The 18,590-nt window shown below is 33.7% G+C and overlaps 1 protein-coding gene across 1 annotated transcript in view; it reads right to left on the bottom strand.

Moving 5' to 3' along the window:
• The window catches only part of LOC131028285 (leucine-rich repeat receptor-like serine/threonine-protein kinase At2g14510), a 53,552-nt gene extending 39,360 nt beyond the window's left edge, over window positions 1–14,192 (bottom strand). Inside the window, exons 1-4 of the mRNA XM_057958536.2 lie at window positions 14,105–14,192; window positions 13,474–14,023; window positions 12,663–13,165; window positions 12,477–12,575 (exon numbers count right to left, since the gene is read on the bottom strand). Coding sequence (XP_057814519.2) covers window positions 12,477–12,575; window positions 12,663–13,165; window positions 13,474–14,023; window positions 14,105–14,192 — 1,240 coding nt within the window. The remainder of the gene's footprint in view (window positions 1–12,476; window positions 12,576–12,662; window positions 13,166–13,473; window positions 14,024–14,104) is intronic.
• Between the last annotated feature and the right edge of the window lie 4,398 nt (window positions 14,193–18,590).

Here is an 18,590-nt window from a genome sequence, read left to right as displayed (position 1 = left end):
GATGACGAGGATTTCACTAATCACCCAACGAAAGTGCTTCTCCCAACTGGAGGTGGAGTTAGCCAATCGCAAATCAAAATCCATCTCATCACTTTTACTATTATCAGGGTCCACCTGGTATAGGTTGAGTGGGCTATCCAACTTAATCTTTGCATTCCCTTTATCATTTGGATCCACATACATCCCCACCTTTTTTCTTTTTAGAAATATCATTACCCATCTCCTGAGAAAGAGGGGTTTTGTTCTTTTTGGCTTCATTTATAGGGGGGTCTACACTTTCTACTAATGTTGGTGTGAGGATTGACGTTCGAGGGGGGACCCTCTTCATTAGAAGGCCTATACTCTGGGTCATCTTTAGACCCTTGAAGACCATGCCAGTCCATAGCCATCTTGCTCAACATCCACTCGTTCTCAATCTCAGTGTCTGGCACAACCCGCACATTAGGATTACTTCCAATTTTGTTGGTCGGTGAGTGTTTAACTCCATTTCTTTTAGCATATTCCATAATAAGAAGGATGAGGCCCTCATGTAAAACATGGTTTTCACAAGTTTTTGCATGATTAGAAAGGCTATGCTCCAAAGAAGAGAGCAAATAAAATGAAAGAAAGATTTTCCTATCATGTTTGAAATGGTTCAAAATAGTAAAATTATAAGAAAAGATATTGACAAAACAACCATCTAAGGTAATGCACCTCATAATCACCTCCGCGACATCCACCCAAAGTCTCATCAGGTCCTTTCTGTTGTAGCCCCAATCAGTCATTTTCCTAACTCTATCTCTTTTGCTTTACTTTTCAAAGAAAACAGAGAGGGCTTCCTTTGTCACCTTGCATTCTCTGTATAAATTCCTCCCCTCCATCTACAACCCAATGATACCCACAATAAGCTCCTCATCAATTATGAACTCTCCATCGTAGACACTTAGAACACCATTATTCCAACCATTCACAAACCCTTTCGTTGCATTGAGATCATGACCATGCAGCTTTTTAATGTATGGGACAAGACCACCATCTATAATATTAGTCAACATATCCCTATTTTTCTCCCACTTCGGATATGACAATGGCTCCATCCCATTTTTATCTCCCGCCATGTTTGAGTTGCCCTTGCCAATTCTGAGATTCACGATCTCATAACTAGACCAAAACCAGAAGACACAAAACCAGAAAGCCAAGAACAATCTAGAAGCCTTAGTGTTTTGTCGGATCTAATTATTACAGAGAGTAGCTTTACGAATGTGATAAGACAGCACCATTAATAATCGACCATTAAGAATACACCAAATCATCAGCATCCTTTTGTGCCAGTTCACACAATTGCATTGAGAAAGTTTCCCCTTCCGTCCACCATTTGATTTTCTCACAAGCCACATCCAGGTTTTCTACGTAGTTCGCAAGTTGATTACCTTCTTGAAAAATATGCATTATTCAAACTTCATCCACCTTGGTAATCATATTGAGGCAGTCCTTAATTAAGTGTTTAATTGTCCAGCTTAGAGTCATATGTTTAATGAAACAATTAATCATGTTCAGGGAGTCACTTTCAAGCCATACCTTTTTATGACCTCCCCGAAAAGTAAGTTGAAGCCCAAGATAAGTTGCATTTGCCTTAATGAAGTGGTTTGTCTTTGTACCTAGTGGGAGTGGCACTACTGAGACAAGCCTACTATATGATCACATGCAACTCTCCCACAACCTGCCAACCTAGGATTTCCCTTAGCTTCCCCATCAATAATTATTTTAATCCACCACTTGGGGGGGCAACCCAAGAAATATTTTGTGTGGTATGCTTAAACTTAGTAGTTGGTTTAGATATATCCCAATTGAGGTTCCATCTGCTAATGATCTCCCATTGAAATGATAAGATAGGAATAGAATGGTCAAAATGCCTTTATAGTGTTGTCAATATGTCATGATAGTATATGTTCTCCTAGGTCAAACACTAGAAAGCTTGTGTAAATGATTGGAGACAACAAGCTTCTACAATGTACTCTTTAGATTATTGTCATTTAAAATTTAGTGCTTTTTAGATACTTCAATCAAACAGTAAACTTATCCTATCTTACTTCTTTTGTAAATGTCAAATAATATTCAATGTTATCCAACGATCACAATAAATATAATTAAATGTCTTCAAATACAAGGAAGTAATATTAAATTATGCAAATGTGTATTTAGTTATCCCTAGCTGGAAAGAGCCCTAGCAAAAGCTAGCTAACATTTGAATGTAAATTTTGAAAAATCAAGGATCAAATCTCTAGTTTTAGGGTTAATCCCAAGTTCATAGAAATCATGAGAAAAGTAAAGAATTAAATTATGTGAATAACCTAATGTATAGGGATAGGTGCGTTCACAATAGAATGAATGCATAATTTAGATTAGTATATCAAAATGTGTGACAATGTGGATAAGGTGGTAGATATAGGCACATAGGGAGGAAGAGCTTAAATAGTTGGCATTTTGTGATTTCAACTTAAGTCAACATAAAACTAATTGATAGCTCAAACATTTCAATCATGCATACACATGTTGAGGTCATTCTACTCTAAGATTGAAGTTTGTTTTTTTTACCATTGAATATTTACATCGTATATATGTATGTATGTATATGTATAAACCATCTATAAAGATATTAATATATCAAAATATTCTCTTATAATTAATTAAAAGTTAATATAATATAAAATAATCACCATTAAATTATTGTATTTATTATTATTTTAAATGCATTATAACTATAACTATAACTTAAATAATTAACTAAAATTCAATAAGCTTAATATATTACTTAGTGTGTAATTTAAGACTGGCAGAAACAATACAAAAATAAGTTATTTCATATTTGTAAACATCGTTGTAGCTGGTGGGTAAATCTATATAGGAACTGCAATACAAGTTAAAACTGTAAAAGTATATAGCAATATAATACTGACTCTGAATCCAAGTATCCACTTGATTCTTTTATGGTGGTGGTCACGTGGGATGCATTGTCATCACCAATGATTTTTGAAAGGCCAAAATTGGCAACTTTTGCTCGCAGAGTGGAGTCCAGCAGGATATTTGAGCTCTTCACATCTCTATGAATGATTTTTGGTGTACAGCTTGTGAAAAATCTATTATAATTACTAATCATTATCCTTCTATCTATGAAAGATTATTTGAGCAACAAATATTGGAAAATAACACAACTACAATTTCACAAACTCATATAAATGCGCAACACAATGAACACAATATTTTTGGACAATTGTCCCTCGAAAAACCCAGAAGGGAAAACCAGTACTGCAGATGTGGAATATATATTAACTATAGCAAATCAAGAGATACAAATACTGCTTGCCTGTTACTAGCAGAGCTTTGATGACCTCCCAATTTCTCCTGCTGAGATTCCACCCAGCTAATATCCCAACACTATCACTACGCCCTTGCTAACACTGCAAGACTACTTGCAGTTACTTGCTAACACTGCAAGTTCTTCACACAATTCATTCATTCATTCCTTATTTTCCAAATGCCCCCTGACCCCCTTATATACTATTCTCAGTGGAAAACCAATAGCCGAGATTAATTCTCAATCAACGGCTGAGATTAAAAACAACTAAACAACCCTAACCAAATTGGTTGCTAGAAGTTTCTAAAAAGAGTCAAATAATTAATAAGAATTGTTTGAACTCTAACTACATTTGTTAGCAAACAATTATTTACTAATTATTTAGCAAATGGACAAATAGTTGTCCAAGCTAACAAACTAACAAACTAACACTCCCTCTTAGTGAGGAAGTTGTTCTGCATGACACCCAACTTCTCTCTGAAGAAGATGAATTTTGCCTTCCCCAATGCCTTTGTCAGAATGTCTGCTACCTGCTGATCTGTAGGTATAAACTGTAGCTGAACAACTCCACGCTGTACACAATCTCTGATGAAGTGATACCTGATGTCTATATGTTTCGACCTATCATGAAACACTAGATTCTCAGTCAACTTAATGCAACTCTGATTGTCGCAATGTATCACTGTAGTCTCCACCTTCTGACCAAACAAGGCTACTAGCAACTTCTGAAGCCAGATAGCTTCACATGTCGCCATGCTAGCTACTATGTATTCTAACTCTACAGAACTCAAAGCCACAGACTTCTACTTCCTATTGAACCAAGAGAAAACTCCTAATCCCAGACTGAAACAACACCCTGAAGTGCTCGTCTTGTCTGTTGTACTGCCTACCCAATCTACGTTAGTATAGCCCATCAACCTGATTCCTTCACCTCGAGCATATCTATTCCCATACTTGATTGTACCTCGCAAATAATGCAGCACATGCTTTGCCACTGTCCAATGCACTCCCTTTGGCTCAACCATGAACTGACTAAGAGAGTTGACTGCAAAAGCTATATCTAGGTTGGTGTTGACCAAATACATGAGAGAAGCAATCAACTGCTTGTATAAGGTGGGATCTACATCCTTCTCTCTAGATGTGTCTACCTTCCTCCAATTTGTGATCATAGGTGTAGACATGGCTTTGCAATCTTTCATCTTGAACCTCTTCAAGATTTTGATGCAATATTTCCCTTGCCCAAGGAAAATATCTCCATCTGTCTGCCATACCTCCATGCCTAGATAGTAGTGCATAAGTCCCAAATCTTTCATCTCGAACTCCACTGCAAGGTCCCTCTTGCACTCCTCTATGAGTCCTAGTGAACCAGTTAGAAACAAGTCATCCACATACAGGACAAGAATGAGAATCTCACCCCCAACCACCAAGTAGTAGAGGTTAGCATCCACCTCACTTTTCACAAAGCCCATTTCCTGCAAGTAACTATCAATGTGTTCATACCATGCTCTGGGAGCCTGCTTGAGTCTGTACAAAGCTCTCTTTAATCTACACATGTGGGTCTCTTTGTTGTGTGCGACAAAGCGTTCTGGTTGTTCTATGTATACCTCCTCTTTCAACTCACCATTGAGGAATGTTGTCTTGACATCCATTTGATGGATCTTCCATCCCACTTGTGCTGAAATTGAGATTACAGCTCGTGTAGAAGTATACCTGGCAACTGGAGCAAATGTCTCCTCATAGTTTATACCCTCCTTCTGACAAAACCCTTTTTCCACAAACCTTGCCTTGTATTTCTTGATGCTACCATCTACACCGTGCTTGATCTTAAATAGATCCAACGTGATCCAACCACAACCCTATCCATTGGTCTAGGCACTACCTCCCAAAACTCATTCTGCATAATTGAAGTATACTCCTCAACCATCGCATCTTGCCACACTTGATGTTGTGCAACCTCCTGATAGCTAGAAGGTTCACTATTTACAAACTGACTAACTAATGCAACATAGTCATCAAACTTGGCTGGTTGTTTCCGTTGTCTACTACTCCTCCTAGGAGTACCCACTAACTCCTGAGTATTATTTTGTGTCGGTTGAACCTCATGATTCCTACTACCAACTATAGAGGATGAAACATCAACCTCCATGTCTTCTTGATGCATCTCCTACTACACCAGTTTCTCCATACTCTGCGAACTCTCACTACCCGAGCCTATGCTTGTACTAGTAACTGTACTTGAGCTTTGCTGCCCTTGACTCGATTGAGCTATCCTTGGAGCTTCTGTTGTTTGCTCACTCTGATCATCTGCTGGCAAATCTCTGGACCTTCTAAATGCCTTGCCATCCATGAACTTGACATCATGCCTTTTTTTAGTGGCCCCTGCTCTATTCTCCAAGATAAGAATGGTATTCCGATTAGCATTGATGATCTCCTTTGCATTACTAATAGCTTTGGTGAGCTCATTGAGACAATCTAGCAGGTAGTTGAATTTAATGAAGCCTAAAACTTCTAAAGTCTCAGTTTTTCCTGCTTCCTGGGCTTGCATTTACCCGAGATAATGGATTTGTTAAATATTTATTTCAATATGTATAGTGAGTTCTAACTTGACATTGAAATGGGGATTTTATTTTGATAACAAGAAGTATCATTATTTTGATTATCTACAATATAAATACTATTAAGTAGTAATATGAAACAAAATGTAAATGGAGAGATTTGAGTATTTAAAAATTCTAATTTGTGAGGTTGAGCAAGATCATGAAAGTGGTGCATGATAAGTTAGACCCAAGCTATGTAAATTTAGTTCTTATGAATTTGTTTAATAATTTTGATTACATTTATTTTTCTATTACATTATGTTGTATTGATAATTGTAATGAGTTGTAGATATCTATGAGTCAATGGGGGACATGATGATCACTAATACCTTAATTATCTAAAAATCACCCTATCAGGTAATGTGTTTTTTTGTGTGAAGATTGTGATAAATATCTTGTTTTAAGTCAACTAATATTAAATTTAAAGTAAAATTTTTGTATTGTAGATGTTGAGGTATTTCCGTGGTGTCTTATTTTTGGTGTAGAAATATAAGCTGTAGAGAAATTTGTGAGGCATTTTTAGGAAGTGTAAATTAAGAGAACCAAAGTTATTAGGTTTCTTTTGAGATTGACTCCAATCCAAGTGGTCAGGGTTAGGGTACTTGATTAGGACATTAAAGTGGTAGTTTAAGGTTATTTTGGTGATCTTGCCAATTGGTTAGAGGGGGCAAGAAGAAAGAAGAATAAAAAAGAGAAGGTTGATTTTCATTCTTCAAGACTATTGTCTATTTCAAGAGGTAAAAGTGTAAGTGTCAATATTAGGTGTTATAGCTTGCATAATATTGATTTAATCCAATAATGTAAAATAAGTATTGGTTGTAATGCATCTTAGGTAATGTGTTTGTGATATTAAATATTTATTTCAAGCCACTTTTAAATTTGAATGTAACTTTGGGTTTGATATTTCATGTTGGTTGCACATGGGAAGAATATTTAATGTTTCAAAAATATAGTACTAAAAAATAAATGTGGGGTTAATGATTTTGTGGACTGATATTTTGAGGACTAGGGTTTTACCATACTAGTTTGTGTGCTTTCCCGAGATTAATCCTATAAAATAATAAATTTTTTTAGTGGTTTAATGTTAGTTAATTTGTGTATTGGCTTGACTATCATTATATTGAGCCTCTTTTCTAATTTGTACATATGTGAAGCATGGAATGGGATGTGTAGATATATGTTTAGATACGTGGAGAATGTATTGGAGAGGATTGATGTTTTAAAAGTGGGAATGGAGGCCCGATAAATGTATTATGATATTTATTTGTTAAATAATACATTATTGTTCAATGCTTTTGAAGGTAAAATTTTTCCCACTTGATGGTTTTCTTAGGGTATATATATTGTGATATGTCTTTGATATTACATATGGTTATTCTATATAGTTACATGCATTATTTTCACTTATGGGATTATATAGTAAATGGACTAATAATATTGATTAATTCTTCTACCACTCGATATCATAGCCAAGTTTTTGGTTGTGTAGTTTTATTAATCCCTATTTTGGTAAAACTCTTTGATGAATAGATTTAATGTAAAGATGAAGCCATAATGATACAAGAAATAATTAAAATATATGAATTTATGGATACATTTTTTAAGTTGTTGTTTTACAAATCTTGGTTTGAATATGAGTTAAGATAAAGGGTTTTTTTGGATGTTCGTTGTGAGGGTTGGATTGGGGAAGTTCTGCAAATGAATTGGTAACATAAAATAGACAATGCCATTAGATCCAACAAGAGATAAATAATTTCCATAAAAGTGGATCTATTTTGACTATTGAAAATAATACTATAGTTTTTAACCCCCAAAACTAGCCATATATGCATACAACTATATGAGTATAGCAAAAGGATCACAATTTTTTTATTTAATCAACCTTTACTAATCTATAGAAACAATTAAAAATTAAAAAAGGAGAACCTATTTTGGGGTCGACAAACAAATCATGTGTCCCTATTTTATTAGATTATGGATCTAACACTACTCAATCAATAAAACATGCACAAATCTCTATTAGTGTAACTGAACCCACAAATAAATGGTCATCTACCAATGGGGATAAGTATACTTGACTATCCCCCAATCTATCAAGAAACTACCAAAAAAGCTAGTAGGGATATCAATTTTTATTTTTAAAAATAGAAACTAAATTTAATCACTTTTAGTATATTTTCTAATTTTGTGCTCCTCCTATAGTGTAACTGATGGAGCATCACCAAGGCAGTTGTAGTATGCCACCAATTTTATTGGGTTATTGGTTAGTCACCTACGAGCCATCAACCAACCATCCCATTAAATATTATGGAACATTTTCCCTTCAAGTCATCATAACAATCACTAGTATTGTTCATTTTTTAATTTCCAATAATTGACGAAAATCTCTCTTGAAGAACCATTTAGTGGTATAGGTTTGGTTTAGTGATGCTTTTATTTATACCATTCAAGTTACAGCCATGAGAGTATCTAGTCGAGTCAAAAGGTGAAACCTTCAAGAAGTACATTTTTTTATGTAATATTAATTATGGTACTATTGACGAGTAGTTTCGATGCTTCCTAAAATAATTTTAGAGTTTCCTCAAAGAAATTTATTTTTTATTATAGTAGGTACATAAGCTATATTGGTGTTTAAGGGACATGTGTAAGGACTTGGATTCTTCGTTTGGTGAGATTTGAGTATAGGTAGAATGGTAGTGATTATTATGGTGTCATAGATGTGATGGTACACTTGTGCACTAGTACAACATGATCATGTATGTGGTTGTTTGGTGGTGGTGGGGTTTAGTTTTAGGAGGTTTTATTAAATCTGAGGGATGCTAGTTTGATCCCTTAACTATGATTGGTTGGCTATGGATTCTCTTACTAATCATAGCTTGGTTGATTTGATATTTTATTATTGAGGTACATACATGATTGTCTTCTATGATAATTCAGTTTTTAGGTTACTAATGTTATTCTTTTTTTACATGTTTAACATTTTAAATATCCATGTTATGTAGGTTGTGGATTGACTGCCAACTTTCTTGTGGTGGGATGAATCAAATATGGATTATCAATCAACGAGATATGATTCAGTGTTGGTTTAGACTATTTTAAATATCCTTATCTATAGTCATTTGTATATCGTTATGCATGCATTAAGATGAGAGGGTTGATGTTGGTTAGAGTTCTCTCTTCTACTATATATTACCTTTTGTGCAATATTGATCCTAATTTTTATTTTTTTATTTCACACCATAAATATAACTAATCAAGATACATTGCATAGTCTTGGTTTCTAACTTTATTCACTTCTCCTTTGACACATGCATGTGCCTCACAACCAAAAACTATAAGATTCCTTAGTGAAGGTTGATGACTTCACTATGTCTCCATAGACATGTTGGCAATATGTATTTTGTCATTAATGTCTAAAGGTTTATGAACTGACCATGCCTCCATAATATATATCGTCATTAATGTTAACCTAATGTATATGAATAGATGTTGTCCTTTATTATGTTGTCACTAAATATATGGTGATTGGTTGGACAAAGAACTAATAATTGTTAATGAAGTAATGGAGGCATATGATTATGGATGTTGGTTGCATATGGTGTGTAGATGCCCACCTTCTTAAAGTCTCTATGTCTATATTTAGTAATACAATTGATGATGATGATAATGAAAAAGAGTGCATGATGGGGCTTAGAATTTTTGAGGTGATAAGATGAGGATTAGATGATTTACATTAGAATGAAGATATTATATTGTGTGAGAAGATAATGTTTCTGAGACATCTTGGTCTACAGAAGGTTGATTAAGCTAGTTGGTGCACAAGTATGTATTGATGTGTACTTCACATTACTTTACATTTTTTGATATGGTCTAATATACTTGAACATAGTGTTTATGCTTTGTGGGTATTGAACTCCGATATTTTTAGCTCCTTAGTATTGCAATTAATAAGGTTGGTGACTATAGTTGGTTGGCAACCTAGTTGTCTATTAGAATTGGTTCAAAAAATGCTTCATGCGTTTCTCTATATTAGTGTATTTGGTCCAAATATTTGAGGAATGTTTAAAACATATGTTCTATATCTTAATTCAATTATTAGTTGTTGATGTGGTCTGCAAGTTATGGTAGTGTGTTATGTGTTTGACTAACTATCTATAATGAAATACTCTTTATTAGTTGTGTTGTTATAGTATGATCTTGTTATGAAAAGATGAAAGAATAATTTGAGAATATTGTTGGATATTCAATAAATGTCTTGGTGTGCTCTATATCATGTTATATGATCCATTTGATGTTTCATTATGCCTGGAAGTGTGTTTTAAGGTAACTTCTCAGGTCCAACTAACAAATATTATTCTTCAATTTATGGTTACATTATGGGTGTCTCTACTTGCTTTGAAGACTATGTTGCATTGATTTTGAGTCCTACCTTGACATTTAGGGATCCACATTGAGTGTGTTAATCTAGAAGACATGTTTTGGGCTAGCTTGTGGTGTGTTGCTTGGTGTATCTACACATTATCTTATTGTCGAGGCTGGAGGGTGTCTGAATTAGTTTGAACTACTTAGAAAGAAATGATATATAACATTTGTAGGTCCTCTCTATCTCTTGGATTGGACTGCATTCACCATAGTTATGTTTTGATGGCCACTTTGATAGGACCTATATTTTTCGTCTAATTTGGTTGACCTAATTGATGTTTGTAATGAAGAAGATGGTATATATACAATATCAAATTGATGTTGATGGTGTAGATGAGTATGTGGATAAATATATGTGTTACACGTACATGATTATATCATTTTCAGAAATCAGTGATGCAAAATTGTAATACAGAAATTATGTGGTACTTTCTATGAAGTTGGTTATTTGAGGCTGAGATTTGAGGATAACTCTATAGCTGGAGTTTTTTTAAGTTGTCTTTCTAGAGGCCTATTCATTCTTGATTCATTTATTTGAATATATTACTTGAATAAAGCATGTCTTCACTTCAAGGTCTATATCTTTCCCTAAGGCATTGTATCTAAGCTTGTAAGTCCTTTGTATATTGCTCTGAGATAGTACATCTTATCTTGCAAGTCCTATAAAGAGTAGTGTGCTTCCCTGGTAGCGAGCCTAAAACAAAATTTGAATAATTCATTATATTGAGAAATGACTCTCGTCGTAGTTTTTTTCTATTTTTTGTTTTCCACATAAATGTGGTGCTCTCTTGTGCATAGTGTTTCATTGTTTTATATTTCACTATTGCTAATAAGAGTAAGGTTAAATTGACTCTAGATTGTTGAATAAAGTTTGGTATTTTGTAGAGACTACTACATCCTTATATGAAGAGAAAAAATGCTCATCTAATTTTACTATAATTTCAAGGGTTAATCCTAAAATAAATTATGCATTTATTTTAGTTCAAGGTTTCTTCTAGTTTTCTAACCACAATTTTAGATAAATGTTCAAAATATTTTACTAATTCCTCCTTAATTTTTCTCATCTTCCATATTTTATTCATATATTAGGTGAATGAAAAATTTATAAAAAATAAGTCACTCAATTATTTCCATGTTTTCATGCTTAGGGAATTCATTAATGCACCATCTTAGTGTATAGTCATTGAGGTCTTCGCAAAATCATACAATTCTCATACAAAATTACTTCTTGATCTTTCTTTTTCTAATATAATTAAGGATTCACTAGTTATATGAACCTTTAAACTTTTCTTGATTTTGACAAGTCATTTGACAAGTCGAAAGCAAATGATCTTCAAGTCTATAGGTCAAGCGAAAGGATTAAAAGGAGCTTAGTACAGATTCTTGGTAGGTATTTAATTTAGATGTTAAGATCTTCATGTTAAGTCAATAGAAAAAAGTCTTCAATATAATGAATGGAGGAGTTTGAATGGTAATTTTTTCATTTATTAAGCGTAGAAAAATGCTACATACGTTGGTACTTATCGATTTAAAGGATAGCGACGAAAGACACATCTCGATATAAAAAATGAATGGAGGAGTTTGAATCGTAAAACGAATGGTCGTGTTTTCATTTATTAGGCATAGAAAAATGCTACAAACGTAGAAAATTTTAATTATGGTTGTAGGTATAGGTAAATTTGTAAAAAATGTAATTAGTAAATTATGAAACTAAATAAATTGTGTATTCTAGTACGAAGGTCTATGCTTGAGCCTGGAGACCAAGGTAAAAAATTTTATATGTCTTGGTACTAAAAATTATTGTACATATCTATACTGTATGTCAAAATTAAATAGTCTACGAACTTATTACGAAGAATCAAATCTATTCCTTAGTTTCACCTCCATATTGATGAATTCGTCATTTTCCATGTAACTCTTATAGTGCTAAATGTACATATGTGATCTATAGTGCTCTTACATATACTCTACTTTTTTTCTCTAAAATATAAAGATTGATAATATATAGAAATGCATTTGTAGTGTTTTTGATTAAGATAAAATGGGTTTTATAGGGAGCAAAACCCAAATCCAAGAACAGAGAAAATGAAATAGCAGGTATGTCAAGATTCTCACAGAGAGACCTCCATTGCATATGATTCCAGTCCATTCAATAGCAAAGCAAGGATCCGATATCCAGCCTTTGATACCGAATGCCTTTTTAATTGATAAAAGGGCATCAACTGCAGTTTAACAAAAATGAGAAGTCCGTCAGAGGAAATCATGGTTGAAAATTGAATCAGAAAAATTAAAGATGTTTTAAATATTACCATCTCCTGGATAAGTTTCTGGTTCTCTCTCCATTATTTTATAATACTCAAGAGCGTTGAGCAGAGGACCACGGTTAGACTTTCCCGCCTGGTATGCAGTTTCGAGAGATATCACTACTTCTTTTTCCTGTGTGTAGTTGTATGTGAATGGCAGCTCAATCGAATGATTTTGCAGAGTGTTGTCGATGGACTGAACGGTTTGCTCATTCGCCGTAACATCAAAATTCCTTGCCTCTGAACTGTTGAGTTCCTCGACCTCTGCAAAGCATAGTACAAATAAAGTGCGGGTATCCTGTGATTCAAGAGTGAAGAGGATTCGACTCTCAGGCGTTTCGTCAATTACCGCTGTCTGCATTACAGCGGCACGAGGGAAGCTGGTGATATTATTATTATGTTTCAAAACCATTCTGTTCGTTTGTGCCTTTCGAATTTGCGCCTCCTTGTACTGACCAAGCCATAAGCTGTCCGATTGCCACAAGCGATCAAACCGGTCTTGAGGGTACCTAATCAGGACTGGATAATTTCAATCTCTAAGTGTGATAGATTTCACTTCAATTGCTAAACATTATCATTAGACATTATGAATGGTTTAATTTTAGATAGAATTTATTAAAATATTATTAATTAACACTTTTATAATTTAAGTTTACCTGACTTCAATCAATTAATAGCCATACTTATAGAAAAGATCATCAATCAATTTTACCTTTCTTCATTTCTATATACAAATGTGACCACATAATTTTTCTTAAAAGTTCTCTGTTCTGACAGGGATTGCTGCTTTATTAAGCTTGTTTATGAAAATAAATACCTCATATAGTCGGAGAATTGAGCACCCAGATCATATCTTGCTATTGTGCCCAAAAGTATTCCGGGCTTAACGTGAGCCTCATAGAGGCCGCCTGAAAGACTCCTCAACTCAATTGCAGATATGAAAGGATCGCTAGTGTCGGAAGTTCGAATCAAGCAAACATAGAGGACGTTGCTAGAACTGGTGAAGATCCTTTCTCTAGTAAATTCTGGGATTTCCGGAGATGAGATAGATTGGGTTTTCTGGTAAAGCATGCCTTGTGTCTCGAAAGAAACATTAAAGCTGCGAAGCGTTTGGATTCCATTATAATTACCAAAGAAAAACCACAGGCGTAACAGGTAGGTGACATTGATGTCTAGAGGCAAGCTATAACAAGATTTCTTCAGAGGTCTTGGAAAGTAACGCAAAGACTGCAGGTGAAATGGTATACTTGAGTTACTAACACTCGCTGCCTCACCAACATCTATGTAATTGCCATCCGAACTCCATCTAACATTCGTCGCTGAATTAGTGTAATTATTTCCCCCGCCACAGTTGATGCTCAGGAATCCTGATTTGCAACAAATAAGAACTAATCAGTTGAATGAAGCAATGAAGATATGTTAAAATGAAATTTCTCCCTTTGTGGTACCTGGCTGACCCGAAACTGAGACAAGAAACACGAGCACATTCGCAGCGAGCGTAAGTAGACTTCTGCCTGTGAAAATTAACTTGTCCATCCGCTCGCAGAATAGTTGTAAAGCGAATGCTCACAAATTCTCTGTTTAAGGGACGGTATGCGCAAAACTTGATTGAAATTTAGAATCACATACTTCGTATTTTGGAACGGAACTTTGGAGGTTTTAGTAGCGCGGCTCATATTAATTAACGTGTCACACCATTTAATCATATTTTTATTAATTAATTGAATATCACAATACAACCCATTTTTGTCAAATGTACATTAAGGTTCTGTCCAATTAAGGTGTATAATATTTTATATTAATTAAAATATAAATTATAGGATAATTAGAATTTTAACTAATAAAAATTTATAATTATGTGTGTATATAATAACATGATTTTAATAAAATTTCGATCCCACATTTTTTTATTTACCAATCTTTTTGATATTATATTTTATTCTATTAAAGAATAAAGCATAATTGTACACTATGTATGTCTAGAAGTAAAAAATAAATAATGTGGTGTCTAATTAAGATTTACAATATTTAATCACAACTCGTCTCTATTATTGATTTAACTATGAAATACATCTTATTATGGATAATGTTCGGAGAGGAAAAGAAAGGCCTAGTCATTTTATTTTCTTTCTATCAATAAGAAAAGTCCACTATAAAACTAGAGACATGCAAGGGCACATATCATCCTAGAAACCATATTATTTAATCTTTATACTTTCAACAACTATAAGGGTCAGCTATATTTCATCGATGTAGGTGTGTGAGATTTATAGTTGGGGTAGTTATTGTGTAAAATAAGTAGTGTTGGTCAAAGTGATTGTTAAAAGTTTGTAAAATTGAACATAGGTATCATTGCTAAATCTAACATGTTATAATGCTGTGATCCGAATTATGGATTTGGATGACAACACCTGAGTGAGAACCTGTGGTACTGTAAATTTTCTTTACATGAACAAGAAAGCATAGAATTGAAGCAAGCCAAAAAAGTGATCTATTCAATTCGAAAATCAAACATATATCAGTCCACGATTCCAAGGGTCACCAACAACTCCTTTTGAATCGAAACCCAAGAGTCACATCTTGTTTATTTACATAATAAAATCTAAAACTATGAAATTTTCAAAAAATTATATATATATTTTTTCCTAACTTTAACTAGGTATAACTTTCTACACATGACTCAAAATTACGAGTCGTTTAACTCATTGGAAAGGTCTCCAAGAGTTGGAGGCGAAGTCCTGAAAAAACCCTCCTACAACATTTTTTAAAAAGATAGGCCAAACTTTCAACGGCTAAAAATGCCCCGAAGATCTTCAAAAATGCCAATTACTAGCGTATAGAAAAACTAAAAAAAATATTAAAATATATTTCCACTGTTTCAAATTTTCTTCTGATCATGTTGATCATAGAAATCATTGCAAAATCTAAAATGTTGTAGCATTGATCACATAGATCATTAGACTAAATTAATAAAACTTATAGAACTTATTGTATATAAGTGTTGCTAGATTTAATTTTTTTTAGCATTAGCTATTGATATTATTTTTATATATATATGGGGAATTTGATTGTAGAGGTCATGGAAATGATTTTTCTCCTTTCACAATTCATCTATTTTACTAATATAACTATGAAATACATCTTATTATGGATAGTGATGAGTAGAGGAAAGGAAAGGTTATCTAATATTGTAATTGTGCTAATCATTTTGAGAAATACTATTTAAAAAAAAAAAATATGAACAAAAGTAATTAAGGGTACTTAAACAAAGACAACTTTGTAAACTTTCGATAACACATTAATGTTAAATGTCCTCAATTTGTACATGATTAGCTAGTAAAGTTATTTGCTATAGGAGACTTCTATTATCTAGTCAAGTTTTGTGATAAAATAAAGTTTATGAATAGATAATACAAAATGTATAAACTATATTCAATTACATGAACACATTTGTCATGAAGAATCATGCCTAATGCAAGAGACGCATCTTTCCATACATGCATCTATTTAAAGATCTTTGAACTCATATATTTGAGATAGAGCAAATTTATCAAAGCTCTCCAATTTCAAAAAAAAAAATGAATCTGTACGGAACAACAAATGACAAATAAAAGAAAACGGTGAAACTTTAATGGATAAATCAAAGACAAACTCAATACCCCTTCGATTATTTTTTATGGCCAAATAAATATATTTTATGTTATGTTCTTGTACGTTTGATGCCTGTTTGTCATGGGCTTATTATGATGGTACACATGGATAGCATTTGTTGTAGATTAAAATACACATATTAAGATTTCGTATGAAATTCCATAGATGTAAACTATGTTAGAGAATTCGAAATGGTAATACATAAGAGAAATAACCGTGATAAGATGTATGAGAAGTACCACATGGATGCTAGTAAATGTAGCCCACACCACCATTGGGCCCTTCCCATAACTTCGAAAATTTGACTCTCGCCCTTCATATGCTTTGGAATGCTTCAGTGTAGCAGAGAGCTGGTTTGGTTGGTATATTGCATATATCCTGATGCAAATTTAAGGTTTCAAAGATTAGTATCTTCAGTTGATTCAACATGAGTTTCAGTGTTCCGAAAGGTCATTTGATCAAGTTATGTGGTATGGTGTGATGATTGGTTTTTCTGTTGTTTCTGTATTGCAAAATTTGAGATTTTGGTTTTTATTACTTTGGAATTGATTCATTCTATTGTGTATATTTTGAAGAGTGCTTGGGATGTTCTTGTGTGTCCACAATTCAAATGGTTCATGATTTGAAACTTCACTTGAGCGTATCTTTTAGTTTGTTGTATTGGTGTTGTTGAGCTCTAGAAGGGAGATGATGATGAGTCTAGTAATCCGAGTTGTTGTAGTTGTTGCAAAGGAATTTACGTTGCTTATTGGTGTTTCTAGATCGTGTGCTATCTGTGTTGTTGGTTTGCATTGATCGTTGTGGGTTTTATTGAATATTTTATTGGTCTGTAGGTATTCTTCATGGTATATGACTTTCTGGCCAACCCGATGGTTCTTGCATGTTGTGGATGATCTTGGCGATATATTCGGTGGTTTTGCATGTTCGTCGTTTTGATTTTGGGCATGCTATGTCCTTTCTAACATTGTATTGATACACATATTTATTTATGTATCATGTGTATGTGTGAATAAGCAAATTGATCTTTCGGAAGTGTGAAGAAGAGAAGAGAAGTGTTGCAAAGTAGATAGTGTGCTTAACTGAAACTATGATTAGGCATTTGGAGATGTTATTCTTTCAATTCATGTAATATGGATTGGTGTCCAAACTTTGTAAGGCAAAATGTCTTTCCTAGGTTGTAGCCCTTTTGTTGTTTTTGAGTAGTGAGCTCTAGGTAGTGTGTTGGCAATTGACACTCATCTGGTGACTTCTGATGTTTGATTTATGGTCTAGAGTAGTCATTGATGACAACTCTTATTGGAGATTTGATCTGACAGTCGTGATTCATCCTATCCGGAAGCTGGGGTTAATCTTCCGTCTTAACTTGTAGACCTTAACATTTGAATCAAATACAGACCAAGCATGCCATGTTCCGTCTTTTTGAATGGCTTCGATGCATCTAATGGGAAACACATGGTGTTGGGACTTTTGAAATGGCTTGGGGAGTTCTAACTGTAAAAATTATAAATTGGATTATTTCAAAGTCAACGTTGTAGGTTTCCTTAGAGCCCGACTTTCCAAGGTTTCTCTTGTGCAACCATGTTCTTTTTTCTCTTGTAGACAGTAACTTCTAAGTCAAAGTAAACAAACATTCTGGGGTGCCCTTTGCAATAAGATATCGTCACGAGGACATATGTGGCCATGTTGATGTTAAACTTTATCCTAGCGATCGCGCTGATTGAATTATAAATTTTATGTAAAAAGTAACTAAAACATGTTCTGAAATCAAATCATACTTAAACTCTTATGCTAACTCTAATTAAAGCTTAATTGTAATGTTTAAAAGAATTGTATTCTAATTTCAACCATGATCACAACTCTAACTATTATCACACATCAATAATTAACTACTTTCAATTAAAAAGATTTAAAGCTTGAAGGGAGTCTTTTTGTAATGCCATCATATCAAATGCATTTGTGATTGTTTCATTTCATTTTCTTTTCATCACTAGTATCAATCACGAATAGTAGTCTTGAATTGAATAGGGAGGAAAAGATTGAAAGTAGAAAGTAGCATTCATAGGTCTACCTCATTGCAAAAATAACCCAAAGCATCATCTCATACTCATAACAAGATATATGTGATAATATCATATTTTGTTGTTTTTGATAAAGGTAAATAGGTTTTTACAAGGACCCAAAACCTAAAGTTTTACAACAGTTGGCCAACAGCCAATTTGATAAGAAACAACAGCAAAACACGGGATCAAACCTGAACAAAAACAGAGACAAAAAATGCAGACA

Source organism: Cryptomeria japonica, chromosome 1, assembly GCF_030272615.1.
Source record: "Cryptomeria japonica chromosome 1, Sugi_1.0, whole genome shotgun sequence".
Classification (NCBI taxonomy): Eukaryota; Viridiplantae; Streptophyta; class Pinopsida; order Cupressales; family Cupressaceae; genus Cryptomeria; species Cryptomeria japonica.
This window is presented reverse-complemented; position numbering and strand designations above follow the sequence as displayed.